The sequence below is a fragment of the Hyla sarda genome, chromosome 1 (assembly GCF_029499605.1).
Source record: "Hyla sarda isolate aHylSar1 chromosome 1, aHylSar1.hap1, whole genome shotgun sequence".
Classification (NCBI taxonomy): domain Eukaryota; kingdom Metazoa; phylum Chordata; class Amphibia; order Anura; family Hylidae; genus Hyla; species Hyla sarda.
The window spans coordinates 273,101,382-273,121,312 of NC_079189.1; the positions used below are offsets into that span (position 1 = coordinate 273,101,382).

The 19,931-nt window shown below is 42.0% G+C and overlaps 1 protein-coding gene across 1 annotated transcript in view; it reads left to right on the top strand.

Moving 5' to 3' along the window:
* The window catches only part of ATP8B3 (ATPase phospholipid transporting 8B3), a 1,029,241-nt gene that overhangs the window by 787,758 nt on the left and 221,552 nt on the right, over positions 1-19,931 (top strand). The window contains exons 24-25 of the mRNA XM_056572418.1: positions 9,077-9,353; positions 18,499-18,722. Coding sequence (XP_056428393.1) covers positions 9,077-9,353; positions 18,499-18,722 — 501 coding nt within the window. The remainder of the gene's footprint in view (positions 1-9,076; positions 9,354-18,498; positions 18,723-19,931) is intronic.

Here is a 19,931-nt window from a genome sequence, read left to right on the forward strand (position 1 = left end):
AATATAGCAAGATAAGGTAAACTCCCCAGTACAGGTCACCTGTCTAACCCAGAAAGAAGTACAGTGCTGCTTACAAAAAATCTAAATAGACATACCTCCAGGTCCAGATGGCATTCACCCCTGTATTCTAAAGGAATTAAAGCGTACCTGGCGTTTTTTCTTGCAATTTTACCTTTGTGTGGAATTTGCCTTTTTTGGCCCCTTTGGCGTTTTTTGCTTAGTTGGGTACCAAAAAAAAAAGGATTAGGATGCAGTAGGGATGTGAAAAAATGTATTTAACTAAACTTTATAACAACATTTTGATAATTTTTTTTATAAAGTGTGTGTGTGTGTTTAACTTTTTTTCTCTCTTTTTTTTTTTTTTCCACATTTGTTATGTAACTACTCCCAGCATGGAACACACTGTTCCATGATGGGAGTTGTAGTACCTGTTGTAATAGACAAATCGCCCCAGGTGTCAGTCTGACACTCGATGTAATCGTCCATAATATAGCAGAGATGTTGAGCGGCTCTATACAGCGCTCACATCTCTGCACTATACTCCGGCCAGTGATATGAATAGAAAATCAGTCATTCATATTTCTCCTGCACTGACGTATATATACACATATTCCTATTTCCCACAGAGAGCTGTGATTGGCTTGAACCATCTGGAATATGAATAGGTGTATATATACGTCAGTGCAGGGGACCATAGAAGAGCGTCCGGCCGCATCTATAAATTATACAGGTGAAACGCAACGGGTGATCTGTCTATTAGTACAGGTACTACTACTCCCATCATGGAACAGTGTGTTCCATGCTGGGAGTAGTAGTACTACCTTAAAAAATGTTGGGAGAAAAATTTAAAAACACACACACTACATTTTTATTATTGCCTGCTACATTTTTAGTGCTTTACTCGCCCACATAAATTGATCCCTGTTTAAAAATTAATAAAATTTCGTAATAAAAAATATACATTTTGTTAAAAACAATTGTTTCCACCACTACTGTATATTTTTTTATGGTACCCTACGAAATTTTAATAAAAAAGGTATCCATCACTTTGTTGGATCGCTAAAGTAAAAAAAAAAGAATAAAATACGCCTGAAAAAACGCCAAACTAGGTTTTGTCGGGCGTTTAAAAAAAAAACAGCATTCGAGCCCAAAATTGCTGAAAAATGCCAAAAGGATTTAAAAAATGCCAAACTGAAAAACGCCAAGTTTACCATTGACTTGCAGCTAACATCTGGAAACAGCGTTTATTACGGCGTTTTTGCAAAAAAAAAATAAAAAATAAAAAGCTCTGGAATTCCAGCCTCATAGTGCAAAAAAAAAATATATGTTTATGTGTCTAGGACCTATATATCCCTTACAAATAGCATTTATACAGTGGGGATCAAAAGTTTGGGCACCCCTGGTAAAAATTTTTATTAATGTGCCTAAAGAAGCCAAGGAAAGATGGAAAAATCTCCAAAAGGCATCAAATTACAGATTAGACATTCTTATAATATGTCAACAAAAGTTAGATTTTATTTCCATCATTTACACTTTTAAAATAACAGAAAACAAAAAAATGGCATCTTCAAAGGTTTGGGCATCCTGCAGAGTTAATATCTTGTACTGCCCCCTTTGGCAAGTATCACAGCTTGTAAATGCTTTTTGTAGCCAGACAAGAGTCTTTCAATTCTTATTTGAGATATCTTTGCCCATTCTACCTTACAAAAGTCTTCCAGTTCTTTGAGATTTCTGGGCTGTCTGTAACGCACTGCTCTTTTAAGGTCTATCCATAGATTTTCAATTATGTTGAGGTCAGGAGATTGTGAAGGCCATGGCAAAACTTTCAGTTTACGCCTCTTGATGTAATCCCCATGGATTTCAAGGTGTGTTTAGGATCATTATCCATGTGTAGAAGCCATCCTCTCTTTAACTTCAGCTTTTTCACAGATGGCATCAAGTTAGCATCCCAAATTTGCCGAAATTTTAATGAATCTATTTTTCCTTCTACTCATGAGATGTTCCCTGTGCCACTGGCTGCAATACAACCCCAAAGCATGATTGATCCACCCCCATGCTTAACAGTTGGACAGATGTTCTTTTCATTAAATTCTGTTCCCCTTCTTCTCCAAACGTACCTTTGCTCATTCCGGCCAAAAAGTTAAATTTTAACCTCATCGGTCCACAGAACTTGTTTCAAAAATGCATCAGGCATGTCTATATGTTCATTTGCAAAGTTCAAACGCTGATTTTTGTGGTGAGGACGTAGAAGAGGTTTTCTTCTGATGACTCTTCCATGAAGACCATATTTGTACAAGTATCTCTTTATTGTGGAATAGTGTACCACAACTCCAGTGTCTGCCAGACCTATCTGGAGGGATTATGCAGTCAAACATGGGTTTTGAATTGTTTTTGTCACAATCCTGCGAGCTGTTCTGTCTGATATTTTTCTTGGTCTTCCAGATCTTGCTTTAACTTCCACTGTTCCTGATGACTACCATTTCTTAATTACATTCCGAACAGAGGATATTGACATCTGAAAACGTTTTGCTATCTTCTTATAGCCTTCTCCAGCTTTGTGAGCATAAACTATTTTCAGTTTCAGATTTCTAGACAACTGCTTAGAAAAACCCATGGTGCTGATTGTTGGGGCAAGGTCAGATGAGTCTGGGCATTTAAAACCTTTGAGATTGACATCACCTGGTCTTCCCAGATGATGATTGAGAACAATTCATGACACTGGCAGGTCTCAGCTTTGCAAAGGGGGCAGTGCATGCTATAAATTCTGCAGGGTGCCCAAACTTTTGCAGACGCCATTTTTTTGTTTTCTGTTTTTTTTGAAAGTGTAAATGATGGAAATAAAATCTAACTTTGGGATCAGTCCTGTCAAACTAACCTGATCAGCTTTTATGAGGAGGTGAGCTCCAGACTGGACCAGGGGGAATCGCCGGATGTCGTATATCTTGATTTTTCCTAAGCATTTGATACGGTGCAACATAAAAGGCTGGTACATAAAATGAAAAGGATTGGGCTGGGAGATAATGTGTGTAAGTGGGTAAGTAACTGGCTTAGTGATAGGAAACAGAGGGTGGTTATTAATGGTTCTTATTCTGATTGGGTAACTGTTACTACTGGGGTACCACAGGGGTCAGTCTTGGATCCTATACTATTTAATATATTAATTAATGACCTTGTAGAGGGGTAGTATAGTAAAGTAGCAATCTTTGAAGATGATACTAAACTCTGTAAAGCGGTAAACACTATAGAGGACAGTGAACTGTTACAAATGGATCTGGATAGGTTGGAGGTTTGGGCTGGGAAGTGGCAGATGAGGTTCAACACTGATAAATGTAAGGTAATTCACATGGGGAAGAAAAATCCGGGCTGGGATTATGTATTAAAAGGGAGAACACTTGGGATGCCTGATGTGGAAAATGACTTGGGAGTTTTAGTTAACAGTAAATTTAGCTGTAGTGACCAATGTCGGGCAGCTGCTGCCAAAGCAAATAAAATCATGGCGTGCATAAATAGGGGCATAGATGCCCACAACAAGGAAATAATTCTACCACTGTACAAATCACTAGTCAGACCACACATAGAATACTGTGTACAGTACTGGGCACCAGTGTACAAGAAAGATATAGTGGAGCTGGAGAGGGTTCAAAGACGGGCAACCAGAGTAATATGGGGAATGGGAGGACTACAGTACCCAGAAAGATTATCAGAATTAGGGTTATTTACTTTAGAAAAAAGAAGGCTTAGGGGAGACCTAATAACTATGTATAAATATATCCGGGGACAGTACAGCGATCTTTCCCATGATCTATTCATACCCAGGACTGTATCTATAACAAGGGGGCATCCTCTACGTGTAGAAGAAAGAAGGTTTCTACACCAGCACATACGGGGTCCTTTACTGTAAGGGCAGTGAGACTGTGGAATTCTCTCCTGGAGGAGGTGGTCATGGTGAACTCTGTAAAAGAATTAAAAAGGGGTCTGGATGCATTTTTGTAGAGTAAGAACATTGCTGGTTATGTATATTAGATTTATAGGGACAGAACGTTGATCCAGGGATTTATTCTGACTGCCATATTTGGAGTCGGGAAGGAATTTTTACCTCTAGTATGAGTTTTTTTTTTTGCCTTCCTGTTCTGGGTTTTGTAAACGCATGGGGGTTTGTAAACGCACATGGCCCCTGACTACCATTCCAAACAAATTCACTCTTCAAAAGCTCAATGGCGCTCCTCCTCTTCTGAGCATTGTAGTTCGACCGCAGGGCACTTGGCGTCCACACATGGGGTATTCCCATACTCAGAAGAAATGGGGTTACAAATTTTGGGGGGTATTTTCTGCTATTAACCCTTGCAAAAATGTGAAATTTGGGGGAAACACACATTTTAGTGAAAATTATTATTATTTTTTTTTACATATGCAAAAGTTGTGAAACTCCTGTGGGGTATTAAGGCTCACTTTATTTCTTGTTACGTTTCTCAAGGGGTCTAGTTTCCAAAATGGTATGCCATGTGTTTTTTTTTTTTTTTTTTTTGCTGTTCTGGCACCATAGGGGCTTCCTAAATGCAACATGCCCCCCAAAAACCATTTCAGAAAAACGTACTCTCGAAAATCCTCTTGTCGCTCCTTCGCTTCTGAGCCCTCTACTGCGCCCGCCGAACACTTTTTTTCTCCTTTTACCCCTTGTAAAAATTCTAAAATTGGGTCTACAAGAACATGCAAGTGTAAAAAATGAAGATTGTGAATTTTCTCCTTCACTTTGCTGCTATTCCTGTGAAACACCTAAAGAGTTAAAACGCTGACTGAATGTCATTTTGAATACTTTGGGGGGTGCAGTTTTTATAATGGGGTCTTTTATGGGGTATATCTAATATGAAGATGCTTCAAATCCACTTCAAACCTGAACTGGTCCCTGAAAAATAGTCAGTTTAAAAATTTTGTAAAAAATTGGAAAATTGTTGCTGAACTTTGAAGCCCTCTGGTGTCTTCCAAAAATAAAAACTTGTCAATTTTATGATGCAAACATAAAGTAGACATATTTGAAATGTGAATACATTTTTTTTTTAATTTGGAATATCCATTTTCCTTACAAGCAGAGAGCTTCAAAGTTAGAAAAATGCAAAATTTTCAATAGTTTCATCAAATTTTGGGATTTTTCACCAAGAAAGGATGCAAGTTAGCACAAAAATTTAAGACCATGTTAAAGTAGAATATGTCACGAAAAAACATTCTCGGAATCAGAATGATAACTAAAAGCATTCCAGAGTTATTAATGTTTAAAGTGACAGTGGTCAGATGTTCAAAAAAACGAAAAAACGAAAAAACGAAATTTGGCCTCAGCCTTAAAGGGGTACTCCACCCCTAGCATTTTATCCCCTATCCAAAGCATAGGGGATAAGATGTCAGATCGCGGGGGTCCCGCTGCTGGAGACCCCGGGATCTCCACTGCAGCACCCCGCTTTCATTACTGCACAGAGCAAACTCGCTCTGTGCGTAATGACCGGCGATACAGGGGCCGGAGCATCGTGACATCACGACTCCGCCCCTCGTGATGTCATGGCCCACCCCCCTCCCATAGACTTGTATTGAGGGGGCGGGCCGAGACGTCACGAAGGGGTTGAACCATGACATCACGATGCACCGGCCCCTGTATTGCCGGTCATTACGCACAGAGCGAGTTTGCTCTGTGCAGTAATGAAAGTGGGGTACTGCAGCGGAGATCCCGGGGGTCCCCAGCGGCGGGACCTCCGCAATCTGACATCTTATCCCCTATCCTTTGAATAGGAAATAAGATGCTAGGGGCGGAGTATCCCTTTAAGGTCAATGGGCTTTGCCCCCAAGGGGTTAAGTATGGTGGCTAGGACAGAGAGACTGGTCAGGATGAAGGGGAAGCTGAATAGGGCAAAGTACAGAGATATTTATTTTAAAAGCCTGATTTAGAATGCTCTAGGCCAGGGATACTCAACTGGCGGACTGTGGTCCAGATCCGGACCGTGGTCGCCAGTCATGCGGACTGCCTGCGGACTCATTCATTTGTATAGGTGTCTATAAGACACTGATGCAAGTGAATAGCTGCGACACAGAGCAAGGGAGCTTTTCTGCCCAGCCACCCAGCACTTCTCCTGTGATGCAGGCAGTGCTATTTGCTGCCTGCATCATCTGCTCTGGCCATGTCTGACTAGACCATGCAGCGGAGCAGCGCGGGACCTGGGACGGGGAGCCTAAGTTCTCAGGTGAACAGTCATTCCCCCCACCTGTGACTCTCCAGTTGTTACAGAACTACAACTCCCATCATGTCCATCTGTCTGTGCATGACCAGAGTTTGTAGTTTGCAGCTGAAGAGTCACAGTGACACAGTTTATGTGGTGGCACTGTGGCATCAATAATTGTGGTGGCTCAGTAGCATCATTCATTTTGGGGGGACAGTGACATCATTTATTCTGATGGCACAGTGCCATAATTTATTCTGGGGGAACAGTGACATCATTCATTGTGGGGGCACGGTGGTATCATTCATTGAGAGGACAGAGTGGCATCATTGATTGTTTTATAGTACAATTAGTCGGTACATGGCACAGTATTAAAACTATATTTGGGGGAATAGTGTGTGGCAGTAATATACCAGGGACATAGCGTGTGGCAGTAATAGTCCAGGCATATAGAGTGAGGCAGTACTATACAAGGCTAATACAAAGTGGCAGTACTATAGCAGGGGCATACCGAGTGGCAGAAATATACCAGGGACACCGTGTCGTGTGGAACGCTCAGAGGCGATTGCCGGCAGTTTCACGCATAGAGATGTGTTTCTTCCGGCCTACTTGGAGGCCGGTAGAAGCGCATATCTATGCGCGAAACCGCTGAAGGTCGCCTCTGAGCATCCCACGCCACCTTGTCAGCCGGTCCTGATTAACAGCCCGAGATGGGAGCCGAATAACCAGAGCCTATGCGGTGAGTGCAGGACACCTGTCTTTTTCCTCCGTATGTCTAGTATTATATTCAGGGATACACAGTGCAGCAGTATTTTATTCAGGGGTACATTATGCGGCAGTATTATTTTCAGGGGTACAGTCTCTGCCAGTATTCAGAAAATACAGGAAACAGTAAGTTTACATCCTCCAGACTTCAGTAATTTTACCTATTTCCTTCATGGCACTGCGACCACTAGGTGTAAACCAGGCCTCAGCCCTTTGCTGGGTCCTTTACCAGTGGCAGACCTGGATAAGCTGACCCTCACTAAAAATAGTTGAGTACCCCTGCTCTAGGCCAAAAGTTCACCTTCCAACCAGACAATGATCCTAAGCACATAGCCAAAACAAAACAGGATTGGTTTAGGGACAGTTGTCCTTCAGTGGTCCAGCCAGTGCAGAATGGCTTTATACCCTAGAAGACTGACGGCTGTAATTGCTTCCAAAGGTGCTTAACCCTTTAAGGACCGAGCGCTTTTCCGTTTTTGCACCGTTTTTTCCTCCTTACCTTTTAAAAATCATAACCCTTTCAATTTTGCACCTAAAAACCAATATGATGGCTTATTTTTTGCTCCACCAATTCTACTTTGTAATGACATCAGTCATTTTACCCAAAAAGCTATGACGAAACGGGGAAAAAAAATCATTGTGCGACAAAATTGAAGAAAAAAATTTTTTTGTAACTTTTGGGGGCTTCCGTTTCTACGCAGTAAATTTTTTCAGTAAAAATGACACTTTATCTTCCATACGTAGGTCCATACGATTAACATGATACCCTACTTATATAGGTTTGATTATGTCGTACTTCTGTAAAAAATAACTACATGCACGAAAATTAATGTTTAAAATTGTCATTTTCATGACCCCTATAACTTTTTTACTATTCCGTGTACGGGGCGGTATGATGGCTCTTTATTTTGCGCTGTGATCTGAAGTTTATGGCGGTACCATTTTTGTATTGATTAGATTTTTTGATCGCTTTTTATTAACTTTTTCATGATATAAAAAGTGACGAAAAATATGCTATTTTGGACTTTGAATTTTTTTTGCGCGTAAGCCATTGACCGTGCGGTGTAATTAACAATATATTTTTATAGTTCACCCATTTACGCACGCGGCGAAACCACATATGTTTATTTTTATTATGGTTACATATTTTTTATATGAAATTTGGGAAAAGGGGGGTGGTTTAAACTTTTAATAAGGAAGGGATTAATGGGTGTTTTTCCACTTTTAGCCCCCTTAGGGGACTTTTAGGAGGAGTCATTAGATTCCTCCTACAGATCAATGTGTTTTCATAGGACCACATTGATCTGTGTGCTCTGCGCTCAATTGATAAAGCCTGTACAGTACAGCAGCCGGCATTGGACATAAGGTAAGCCCTCCGGCTACGTCAGCAGTGGATCACCCTACTGGACCACCAGAGATGGTTTAAATGTCCCTTTAGATCCCGCTGTTAACTTTGACAGGGCGATCTAAAGGGTTAATAGCAGGCCACGGCAATCGAAGAATGTTGGTTATTAACACCGTCTACCAGCTACAGGTATCGGGAGCGCGCACCATACAACGGTTGCCGTCTCAGGACGAGCCGGCTCGTCCTTAGACGGCAACCGGTTAAACAAAGTAAAGGGTCTGAATACTTATGTCAATGCAATAGTTTAGCTTTTCCTTTTCACAAAGTAAACAAAGATTTCTAACATTTTGTTTTCCTTTGTCAAAGTGGAGTATTGAATGCAAAATCTAAAACTTTTTTTTAGCACAAGGCTGCAACATAAGAAAATGTAAAAAAAAAAAAAGGAATTAAAGGGCTGAACACTTTGCATTGCATTGTATATAATCATGAAAACCAGTTTGCCCAGGATCATAAAATTATAGGGGAAGATTTATGGAGAGAATGTGAAATGGACAGTGGACATGGAATGAGGGGATCAGTTTCTGAGTTGCTCATAGCAACCAATTAGATCACTTCTTTAATTTCTTAGAGGCCTTCCTAAAAATGGAAGAAGAAATCTGATTTGCAACTTTTCCTCTGTATAGGTTTTGATAAATCTCCCCCATAGTATTTAACAGTATTTATTAGTTTCTTATATATTTAAGAGTCAAATATTTTCTTTTCACAGGCTCAGATTTTAGGGACACTTAACTGGAAAATAAAGAAAAGACCTTTGTTTAATAAGCTAACAGATATATGTTACATGAAGTCTAGGAATCCAAGTGAAGAGGAAGCCAACATGCGGGAATATGCATTTGTAGATTTGGCAACCAAATGTCAGACTGTTATCTGCTGCAGGGTGACTCCAAAACAAAAAGCTATGATTGTACAACTTGTAAAAAAGCACAAAAAGGCCACCACTCTTGCAATTGGGGATGGAGCAAATGATGTCAACATGATTAAAGGTGAGATGGAGGACAGCTAAATGTTGAAATTATACAGGAAGAATGTAAGAATGTGTGGAAACTGTTTACTGACTGGTATTAGGCCATTCCTATGTTCACATGTTTTACAGCTTTTATTTTTAGCAGTAAGAAAACATTGTCTATTTTTCATGAAATGCTGGATTTTTTTTTAATGAAAAACAGCAGTTTTTTAATGGCTGGGCATAGTGATTATAAAAATTGGCCATAATTAGCTTAAAAAATGTGCCAATTATGTTGGCTTTTGTAGCACAAAACCACCCTGTTGGTCGGGTGTAGAGCACTCGGCACACAAAGTGTTAGTGGATAAGTAATGAATGCATAGCAATATCACTTGTGTTAACCATAACACCTTACCTGCATAGTGCTCCGGACTGCATAGAGGAAAGATGTGACATGTGGGGGATTTTAAATGGGGGAGAAGATGTGACATGGGGGAGTGGTTATGTGACATAGTGGGAATATGACATGCGGGGGGGGGGGTTGATATGTGACATGGGGGAGAGATGTGACTGGGGGATCTGACATGGGGTGGATGGGACATGGAGGGGGGAAATGAGATGTGACATGCAAGGGGATATGTGGCATGGCGGGGGAGATATGACATGGAAGGAGAGATGTGACGTGGTTGTGGACATAAAATGGGGAGATGTTAAATGGGAGGTAGATATGAAATAGAGAAGATGGGACATGGGGGATCGACGTGAAATAGGGGGTAGACATGAAATAGGGGAGATGTTAAATGGGGACGTGAAATGGAGAGAATGTGAAATGGACAGTGGACATGGAATGAGGGGATCAGGGCCGGACTGGGACCAAAAATTGGCCTGGGCATTTTAGATTAAGAAGCCCAGTTCGGTAATGGGTGTGGCTATTTGAAGGCGGAGAGACAACAGGGAGGGGCCAAATGTTAATTATAGTTTGGTATAATAGGGTACATAACAGAAAAATACACATGTACCTCTAAAATAACACCGGTATAGGAAATATTATCACCATACATATTACCATCCTACTGTTACTGACCAAATCCTGTATACTGAAACCAATATTACCAATAATATTGGTATACAAGGAGGGATATTATCACCATACATATTACCATCATACGGTTACTGACCAAATTCTGTATACTGAGACCAACATTACCAATAATACTAGTATACAAGGAGAAATCTGATATATGGAGACAGAAATTGCAGAGAGCACAATTACACACGATAGTCCAGGTGTACCAATCAAGTAGTACATTTCTATAAGTATATATCAGCGGCCATAGCTGGGATATTTTTAGCTACTGACGGGGTGCTAAGCTAGTCAGATACAGAGCGCGGTGATCCAATGATTTAAATAGAAATAGTAGCTTGCAGTCTCCATCTGCGTATCTTTCCACGACAGGAACATTCCGTGCAGCAGGGAGGTATTCTGACGCGGGTGCTCAGAGGCTAACAGCCGTTTTCGCACACAGCCGTGTGCTTCTTCTGGCCTCAATCATGTCACTGCGCCCTTACTTTTTAACAGGTAATGTAAAAACAAATCCTTTATTCAATATAACTTGCTCAAAAATGGTAAAAGGATTACAGAAAAGGTAAAAAATTATTGAATTGTATTAAATAGGCAATAAAGGACAGGAAATATTTACAAAAATGGCATGAGATCGATCCTGTCATAGAGACCTGCAGGACCTTGAGCTTCAACTTGCAGGATCTAGCGTGTCTCTCGTTCTAACAAGACTCTATGCTGATCACCGCTAGGTAGGAGTCCCCTTCCAATCATTGATATGGACGCACAGCCAAGTAATTCAGCCTTAGCTGGAAAATCTGGAAAAGAAAATCGTAAGATACAAGCAGAGGTGAATGAGTAAAAAGGGATACATTCCAACTGGATAGAAAAGATTGAGTCCGGTGCTATTTTCTCTTGGAAAGAAAATCTGTCAGCTAGGTCTAATAATAAAGGAAGAAGGAGGATGCGATATAATAAGAGAAAAAGTAATGACTACTGGACAACAGATTCAGATGCAAGTTTATCTGACCAGAAAGAAACGAGCAGCAATGAACAAGCTAATACGGAAGGATTTTTCCCTTTAGGCGGGAAAACGTGCAGGGGAAAACACGAGAGGAGAGGTCGAGAAAAAGAAGTACCAAAAACGCAAGAGCATTTCATGGAGGTAAAAAAAAGCCATAATGTAATAAACTTAACGAATTAAGTTTTAACCCCTAGAGTGCCTTATCCAAAGGTTTGAATTTCGGAATCATGGAGACCTTTGACTACACACAATTTAAGATAGATATGTTTAAATTAATGAGGAAAATTAATCTCCATACATTCTTCCTAGAAAAAGGTAAAACACAAAATGCAAAAAGAGAAAACTACTAAAATAGGAGAGAGCCAGTGCAGCATAGGTCCTCTGGGCTTTAGTGTAGTACAAGGACTTGACACCCAGGATTTAGAGAACATTACAGCATTAGCCAGTCTGGCGGAGGATGAAGATATTGCAAGGATTTCAGAAAATAAAACATCAGAAAAAATCATAGAAGGAGTTCCTTCCAAGTTCAACCCCCCTATTCCTAAAGAAAGTGCCCTAGATTTGTTTAATAGAGCCGTCCTTAAGGATCTAAAATGTCTTTTGTATGGAGAAAAATGTATCTGATTCAGAATGAAAAGCACTTCAATGGCTAGCGGAGCAAGAACATCTGCTATTGACTTGTGCAGATAAGGGAGGGAGTATAGTGGTCTGGTATACATCGCAATATAAAACAGAGGCAGAACGTCAGTTGAATGACTGTATATTAGAAAATTAAGAGTGATCCTACTAGTAGAGTGTTATCCCAACTCCACACTTTCTTAAGAAGCAATGTAGAAAAGGGGGTTATCAGTGAAAAGATTGCAGGACGGCTTTTGCAGTCTCACACTGCCAAACCAAAATGGTACATGCTTCCCAAGGTGCATAAGTCGCAGAGCCAGCCCCCAGGACACCCTATTGTGGCTGGAGTTGGCTCTGCAACAGTGTATCTATCTAAATATATAGATTGGATGCTTCGTCCGCTTTTGAAAATTATGCCATCCTACTTAACCCTTTCCTGCTATGGAACGTATGCATACGTCCCCGCATCCGAGACGTTTGCGCGCTAGGACGTATGCATATGTCCTAGCGATCTCCTGCGCTGCCGCGGGCAGCACAGGAGATCGGCGGCAGGACCCGGCTGTCAATCACAGCCGGAGTCCCGCCACAGCTGCCAGGGCCGCGATCGCACCGATCCCGGCAGCATTAACCACTTAAAGGGGTACTGCGGCGCTTAGACATCTTATCCCCTGGTACTTAAGAACCAAGGGCGTACCTTGGGGACCGGACCAGAGTGACTGCTGATATCGAACAGCAGGCACGCCATGCATATGCCCAGGCGGGTCATCAGACCCCCCCCCCCAATGTCGGCGATTGGTGAATTCACACTGGCAATTTGCTTGGATCATACGGGTCTATGGTGACCCAGAAAATAAGGGGGATCGGGGTTGTCCAAGACACCCACGATCCCCCTGAAGGGATAGGAGTGAGTGCTATCCCTGCTATTGGTTGTCTAGAAGCGACAACCAATAGCGGATCGGGGGCGGGGGGGTTAACTTTTGGTTTCCCCGTTCTGCCCACCCAAAATAGGCGGTGCAGAATGGGGAAACCGACAGAGGACCGGCACTGAATTCCACTTACCCATCCGGTGGCAGCGATCAGTGACAGTGATCGGCGGGCAACAATGTCATGCGGCTGGCTCCCTGGATCCTACGGAAGCCGGTGAGTTGCCTAGCAACATCTGGAGGGCTACAGTCTGAGACCACTATACAGCGGTCTTTATATTGTAGCCCTCCAGATGTTGCAAAACTACAACTCCCAGCCTGCCCAGACAGCTGTTTGGGCATGCTGGGATTTGTAGTTTTGCAACGTCTGGAGGGCCACAGTTTGGAGATCACTGCTCAGTGGTCTCTAAACTGTAGCACTGCAGATGTTGCAAAACTTTGCAAATCCCAGCATGCCCAAACAGAAAACAGCTGTCTCGGCATGCTGGGAGTTGTAATTGCGTACCTCCAGCTGTGCATAACTACATCTCCCAGCATGCCCTTCAGCGATCAGTACATGCTGGGAGTTGTAGTTTTGCAACAGCTGGAGGCACACTGGTTTGAAAATACTGAGGTAACAGAACTTAACTGAAGGTTTTCCAACCAGTGTACCTCCAGCTCTTCCAAAAGTACATCTCCCAGCATGCATGGTCTGTCAGTATATGCTGGGAGTTGTAGTTTTGAAACAGTTGGAGGTTTGCCCCCCCCCCCCCTCCCCCATGTGAATGTACAGGGTACAGTCACACGGGCGGGTTTATAGTAAGTTTTCTTCTTCAAGTATGAGCTGCAGCTAATTTTTCGCCACAGCAGAAACTCCTAGCGGGAAACTCACTGTAAACCTCCGCCGTAGTGTTGTGTTTTTAGGATACATTCACAAACACATAATTAAAGGTAAAACACTAAATATACACCCCCCTTACACTGTCCCCCCTCAATAAAAATTAAAAATTTATTGTATGGCAGTGTTTCCAAAAAGGAGCCTCCAGCTGTTGCAAAACAGCCACTGACTGTCCAGGCATAATGGGAGTTTAGCAACAGCTGGAGGCACCCTGTTTGGGAATCACTGGCATAGAATACCCCTATGTCCACCCCTGTGCAATCCCTAATTTAGTCCTCAAATGTGCATGGCGCCCTCTCAATTCGGAGCGCGGTCTTATTTCAAGGAAACAGTTTAGGGTCACACATGGGGTATTTCCGTACTCGGGAGAAATTGCACTACGAATTCTGGGGGGCTTTTTCTCCTTTTATCCCTTATGAAAAGGAAAAGTTGGGGGCTACACCAGCCTGTTAGTGTAAAAAAAATTTAAACATTTTCACTAACATGCTGGTGTTACCCCATACTTTTTATTTTCACAAGAGGTAAAAGTAAAAAAAAGACCCCCAAAATTTGTAACATAATTCTTCTGAGTACGGAAATACCCCATATGTAGGCGTAAAATGCTCTGCAGGTGCACAACAATGCTCAGGAGTGAGAGCGCACTATGTACATTTGAGGCCTAAATTGGTGATTTGCACAGGGGTGGCTGATTTTACAGCGGTTCTGACATTAACGCAAAAAAATAAATACCCACATGTGACACCATTTTGGAAACTACACCCCTCATGGAAAGTAACAAAGGGTATAGTGAGCCTTAACACCCCACAGGTGTTTGATGAATTTTCATTAACGTTGGATGGGAAAATGAAGAAAACATTTTTTCACTAAAATGCTGGTGTTACCCTAAAGTTTTCATTTTCACAAGGGAAAATAGGAAAAAAAGCCCACAAAAATCTGTAACCCCATTACTTCTGAGTAAGAACATACCCCATATCTGGATGTAAAGTGCTCTGCGGGCGAACTACAATGCTCAGAAGAGAAGGAGCGCCATTGAGATTTTGAAGAGAAAACTTGTCTGGAATTGAAGGCCACGTGTGTTTACAAAGCCCCCATAGTGCCAGAACAGTGTACCCTCCCACATGTGATGCCATTTTGGAAACTACATCCCTCATGTAATGTATTAAGGGGTGCAGTGAGCATTTACGCCCCACAGGTGTCTGACAGATTTTTGGAACAGTGGTTTGTGAAAATGAAAAATGTAATTTTTCATTTGCTCAGCCCACTTTTCCAAAGATCTGTCAAATGCTAGTGGGGTGTAAATGCTCACTGCACCCCTTATCAAATGCTGTGAGGGGTGTTGTTTCCAAAATGGGGTCACATGTGGAGAGGTCGACTTTTGGCACCACGGGGGGCTTTGTAAACGCACATGGCCCCTGACTTCTATTCCAAACAAATTCCCTTTCCAAAAGCTCAATGGCACTCCTCCTCTTCTGAGCATTGTACTTCACCCGCAGAGCACTTGACGTCCACACATAGGGTATTTCCATACTCAGAATAAATGGGTTTACAAATTTTGGGGGTAAATTTCTCCTATTACCCCTTGTAAAAATAAATATACAAGACAACACCCCTGGGGATAAAACAAGTGATAGGAAAAATGTCTCAATGGCAAATTAATTAACAATTAATTAACCCCCAGAACTAGTTTGTGGGTCATAGTATTGTGAACTCCATAGCTAACATACAGAAAAAAGGAATGAAAAAATCGGAGTCACTTTTTCAAACAAGTACTGTGTCCGATGGACACAAATTTTATTGAAATAACAATGACAATGCAGACAAATTAAAACACATATATTGTGAGGAATACAGCACAAAAGGTGATATCGCCGTCTCCGCCCACTAAAAATTAATACATGCTCTTAAATTCTGAAATATACGATCTGTATCTAGGGGCAACCAAAGAAAGTAAAATGGTTTCAAGATATAAACATCAATAAAAGTGCATAATTGTGTATATTGCACCTAAACATTCATAGCAACAATAGCAGCAACCCAAAAATGGGGTATGAGGTGCTTGCAAGGAACAAAGTGTCATGTGCATAATGATGTAAACAAAAACCCAATACAGAAAAAGGACCAATATTACCAAGTAAAGGAGGCTGGTGGGCAGACGCCGGGATAGCACCACTCCAACGCACGTTTCGGTACGTCACCTTCGTCTGGGAGTGGCTCTATCCTGGTCCATCTGTCTATTTAAGTGTGGAACCACCAATCAGTACACTGACCTGAAAATTGTGTCCAGCAAACACCTGTGGCAACCAGCGGCGCATGAACGCCGTCACATCCCACCGCCGGGGAATCCGGAACCGGCCGCGTCACATGACCGCAACACGTGACAAGTCACATGATCTCATCATGACGTAGATGCGACCGCTCAGATCTCCGGCGGAGTCGGACTAGCGCATGCGCACGTACGACAGGCGCAGTGGCCGCACTAAGTACAACACACTGAAGCTATTTCTGAGAGAGACATAACATAAATATTTATTAAAACATAATAACATATAACGGACGCATGAGGGCATCATTGGGCAGGACTCTTACACTGAGGTATATCGTACACAGGTTTTACACCACAGTGGATAATATACATTCTAAATGTGTGAAATCGCAACTAGACTAATACCCAATACGGTCAAACTTGTTACAACTCTTTGTGTAATGTACAAAGGGCGTTCTTATACAATTATATTAATGTAAGTGTGATGTGTGAGTGAAAGGTATATGTATGTATAGTATGATATATTATAATACCAGAATAAATTGTGATGTGTGTATCAAAATTATGTGCAATGGGACAAAAAAGTGACCAGTGAGGGACAAGTAAAAGGGAAAATGAAAAGATAAAAGTGATAAAGTGATGTGAAATGTAGAATTCAATTTAATGAATCAAATATCTTAAGAGGGAGCCATGGCAGAGGCAACACCAAGATTATATTGTTAATGCCTGTGGCATGCGTCCCTGTCCAAATTACGTGAAAATGATAAAGGTGAAGAGTTAGACTAATGACTATGTGGTGTTAACAATTGAGGGTAAATACATGTGACAAAACCACACTAACAATAAAATAGTGCGGAAAAAACCCACAGGTAATAAAAACCACAAAATATGCATATGTGTACATACACATAAGTGACTGTATATTTACAATTAGACAGTGTTACAATGTGAAGTGAAAAACATCAAAATGGTAATTAATTAGGGCCCTGATTCTATTGAAACAGTACAACCAAAAAAATGTATTGGATATATATTATACTAATAAAGACAAATATGAGTGTGAAGATGTATTACTATATTGACCTAAACAGTCCGACGATGACATACATTATGGGCCCAATGGCCTTATCACCAATTCTGTTCCACTGATGATATATGATGAATAACGGGTCCCATTCTTGTTCAATGTCCAGAAACTCCCAGAAAGAATATATAAATGATGCTGTAGCAACAGGTGGTATCCTGTAATGATATGAATAAAACAACTGTTAAAATCAAAATTAAAACAAATTAAAACCAGACAGATCAGACAAGGAATACTAATGTGGATTCAATGGTCAGAGAAAGGGTCCAAAAGGCAACAGCTCATTTAAACCCAGTGGTTGAACAGTTTTTAAACACCAGATCCAATAACTCTCTCGTTGGGCCAATCGTTTCCCAAGGTCCCCACCACGCATGCCGGGGTATACCCGGTCAATACCACAAATTTGTAATAATGATTCATTACAATTGTGGTGTAATTTGAAATGCCTCGGTATAGTTTTCAGGTCTTCAATGGTTGTTGCCGACTGCGCTAGTCGGATGTCCCGAACATGTTCTCTGGTGCGGATCTGGGCATGCTGGGAGTTGTAGTTTTGCAACATCTGGAGGGCTACAGTAGTCTGCACCAGGGAGCCATCCGCACGTCATCGCCTCCCGCTGCCGCCACCGATTGTCTCCTCCGCCGCTGCCGATGGTAAGTGGACCTCCGGCGCCAGTCACAGGACAATTCCCCCGTTCTGCCCGCACTGCTGTGGGTGGGCAGAACGGTGGAACCGAATTTTAACGCCCCTGCCCCTGATCTGCTATTGGTCGGTCGCTTCTGACTGACCAATAGGAGGGGTGGCACCCCTGCCACCTCACTCCTATCCCTTCAGGGGGATCGTGGGTGTCCCCCTTATTTTCCCCCTTATTTTCTGGGTCACTGGAGACCCGTGTGACGCAGATCATCTGAAGTGATCGCCGACATGGGGGGGGGGGGGGGGCGGGGCTGGGGGAGGGTATTTGCACATGGTGCCTGTGGATAGATATTAACATTTACCCTGGTATAGACCGAAAATTCCCACGGACATACAGGTACGCCCTGGGTCCATAAGTACCAGGGCGTCAGGAGCGTACCTGTACGCCCTGGGTCCCTAAGTGGTTAAGGTCAAAATGGTCTTTTCCTCAAGGGGTTAAATAATTTTTCATTTTACTAACTATCTGTATGGCAATCCAACAACCCATGAGTCTCATGCAAACATAGGTGATTAATCAATTATTGGTAAATATCTTGCAATTACTGAGACAGGAATATGGAAAAACTGTAAAGCATTAAACAATTATATAAAAGGTAAATTAAATATGTAAATCTTTTTTTTTTTTTCCTTTTTTTTTCTTAGCTGCTCATATTGGAGTTGGAATTAGTGGATTAGAAGGAACACAAGCTGTCCAGGCCAGTGACTATGCTTTGGCTCAGTTTTCTTACCTACAGCGTCTTCTTCTGATCCATGGGCATTGGTCTTACTTACGAATTGCAAAGTTTTTACGCTATTTCCTATACAAAACATCTGCCAGTGTCCTTTGCCACGTGTGGTTTGCATGTTTGAATGGATTCTCTGCTCTGGTTTGTATCAATACATAAACACTTTTGATATTTAATGTTACAATAGATAAGTATGAACTATAGTCAAAGGGACTTTTCCAACCAGATAAAAAATGTTAATGTCCGTACTATAAAAGCAAATGTCTGTTTGTCTGTCCCCTATAGGCATCAAAATGCCAAAACCATAGGTCCCATGGTAAGACCACCATCTTGGTTTTTGTGGCAATTTTGCACAATATTCAAAAATCTTCTTTCCTGGAACCACTACAGATATATTATTTGATGTATGGGGTTACACTGTTGTCCCAAGTCAGATTTGTTAATTACTAGTCTATTGATCATATGGTTTGGCCACCATATTGGATTGCACAATATTGTACAAACAACTCCTTCTCTGAAACAGTTTGTTAAAATATATTATAATTTGGCAAATATTCATGGTTACCTTCTGTAGGTAGTTAAAGATGGTTCATTTGCATTATCAATATGGCCAAAGCTCGCCATTAACATTTAGATTTAGTGTAATGCAGCTGTATTTTTGGCTGCTGTTTATCACTCTTTATCAGCAGGAAAATAGTTTTATCGTGCGGTCAGCAACAGTCGGATGGGTGTGGCTGGGGATCGTAATGCCCCACCTTTGCCACGCCTATCCCCTGTAAGTGAGCGCTGGACCACTGTGTGATTGACACACAGGTCCCCACCCCCCGATGTCCATGATGTGCGGGCCGGCGTGACTCCACTGAGCCCATACATATAATGCACACCTTTAAGTTATATGAAATACAGTGCCAGCTCAGTGCGCCTTCGCAGTGCTAGAGGCAGGGAGCGAGCTCTCTGCCTGTAGTGAAAGCAGAAGCAGCGCGTCTCCGGCACCATGAGAAGAAAGAAGAGGAGTACGGGCACTGTATTTCATATAACTTAAAGGTGCGCATTATATGTATAGGCTCAGTGGAGTCACGCCGGCCCGCACATCATGGACATCGGGGGTGGGGACTTGTGTGTCAATCTCACAGTGGTCCAGCGCTCACTTACAGGGGATAGGCGTGGCAAAGGTGGGGCATTACGATCCCCAGCCACACCCATCCGACTGTTGCTGACCGCACGATAAAACTATTTTCCTGCTGATAAAGAGTGATAAACAGCAGCCAAAAGTACAGCTGCATTACACGTATCATCATCTATACTATCATGGTATTAGTCTGGGGGGGTACAATTTCCATGACAGTTGCG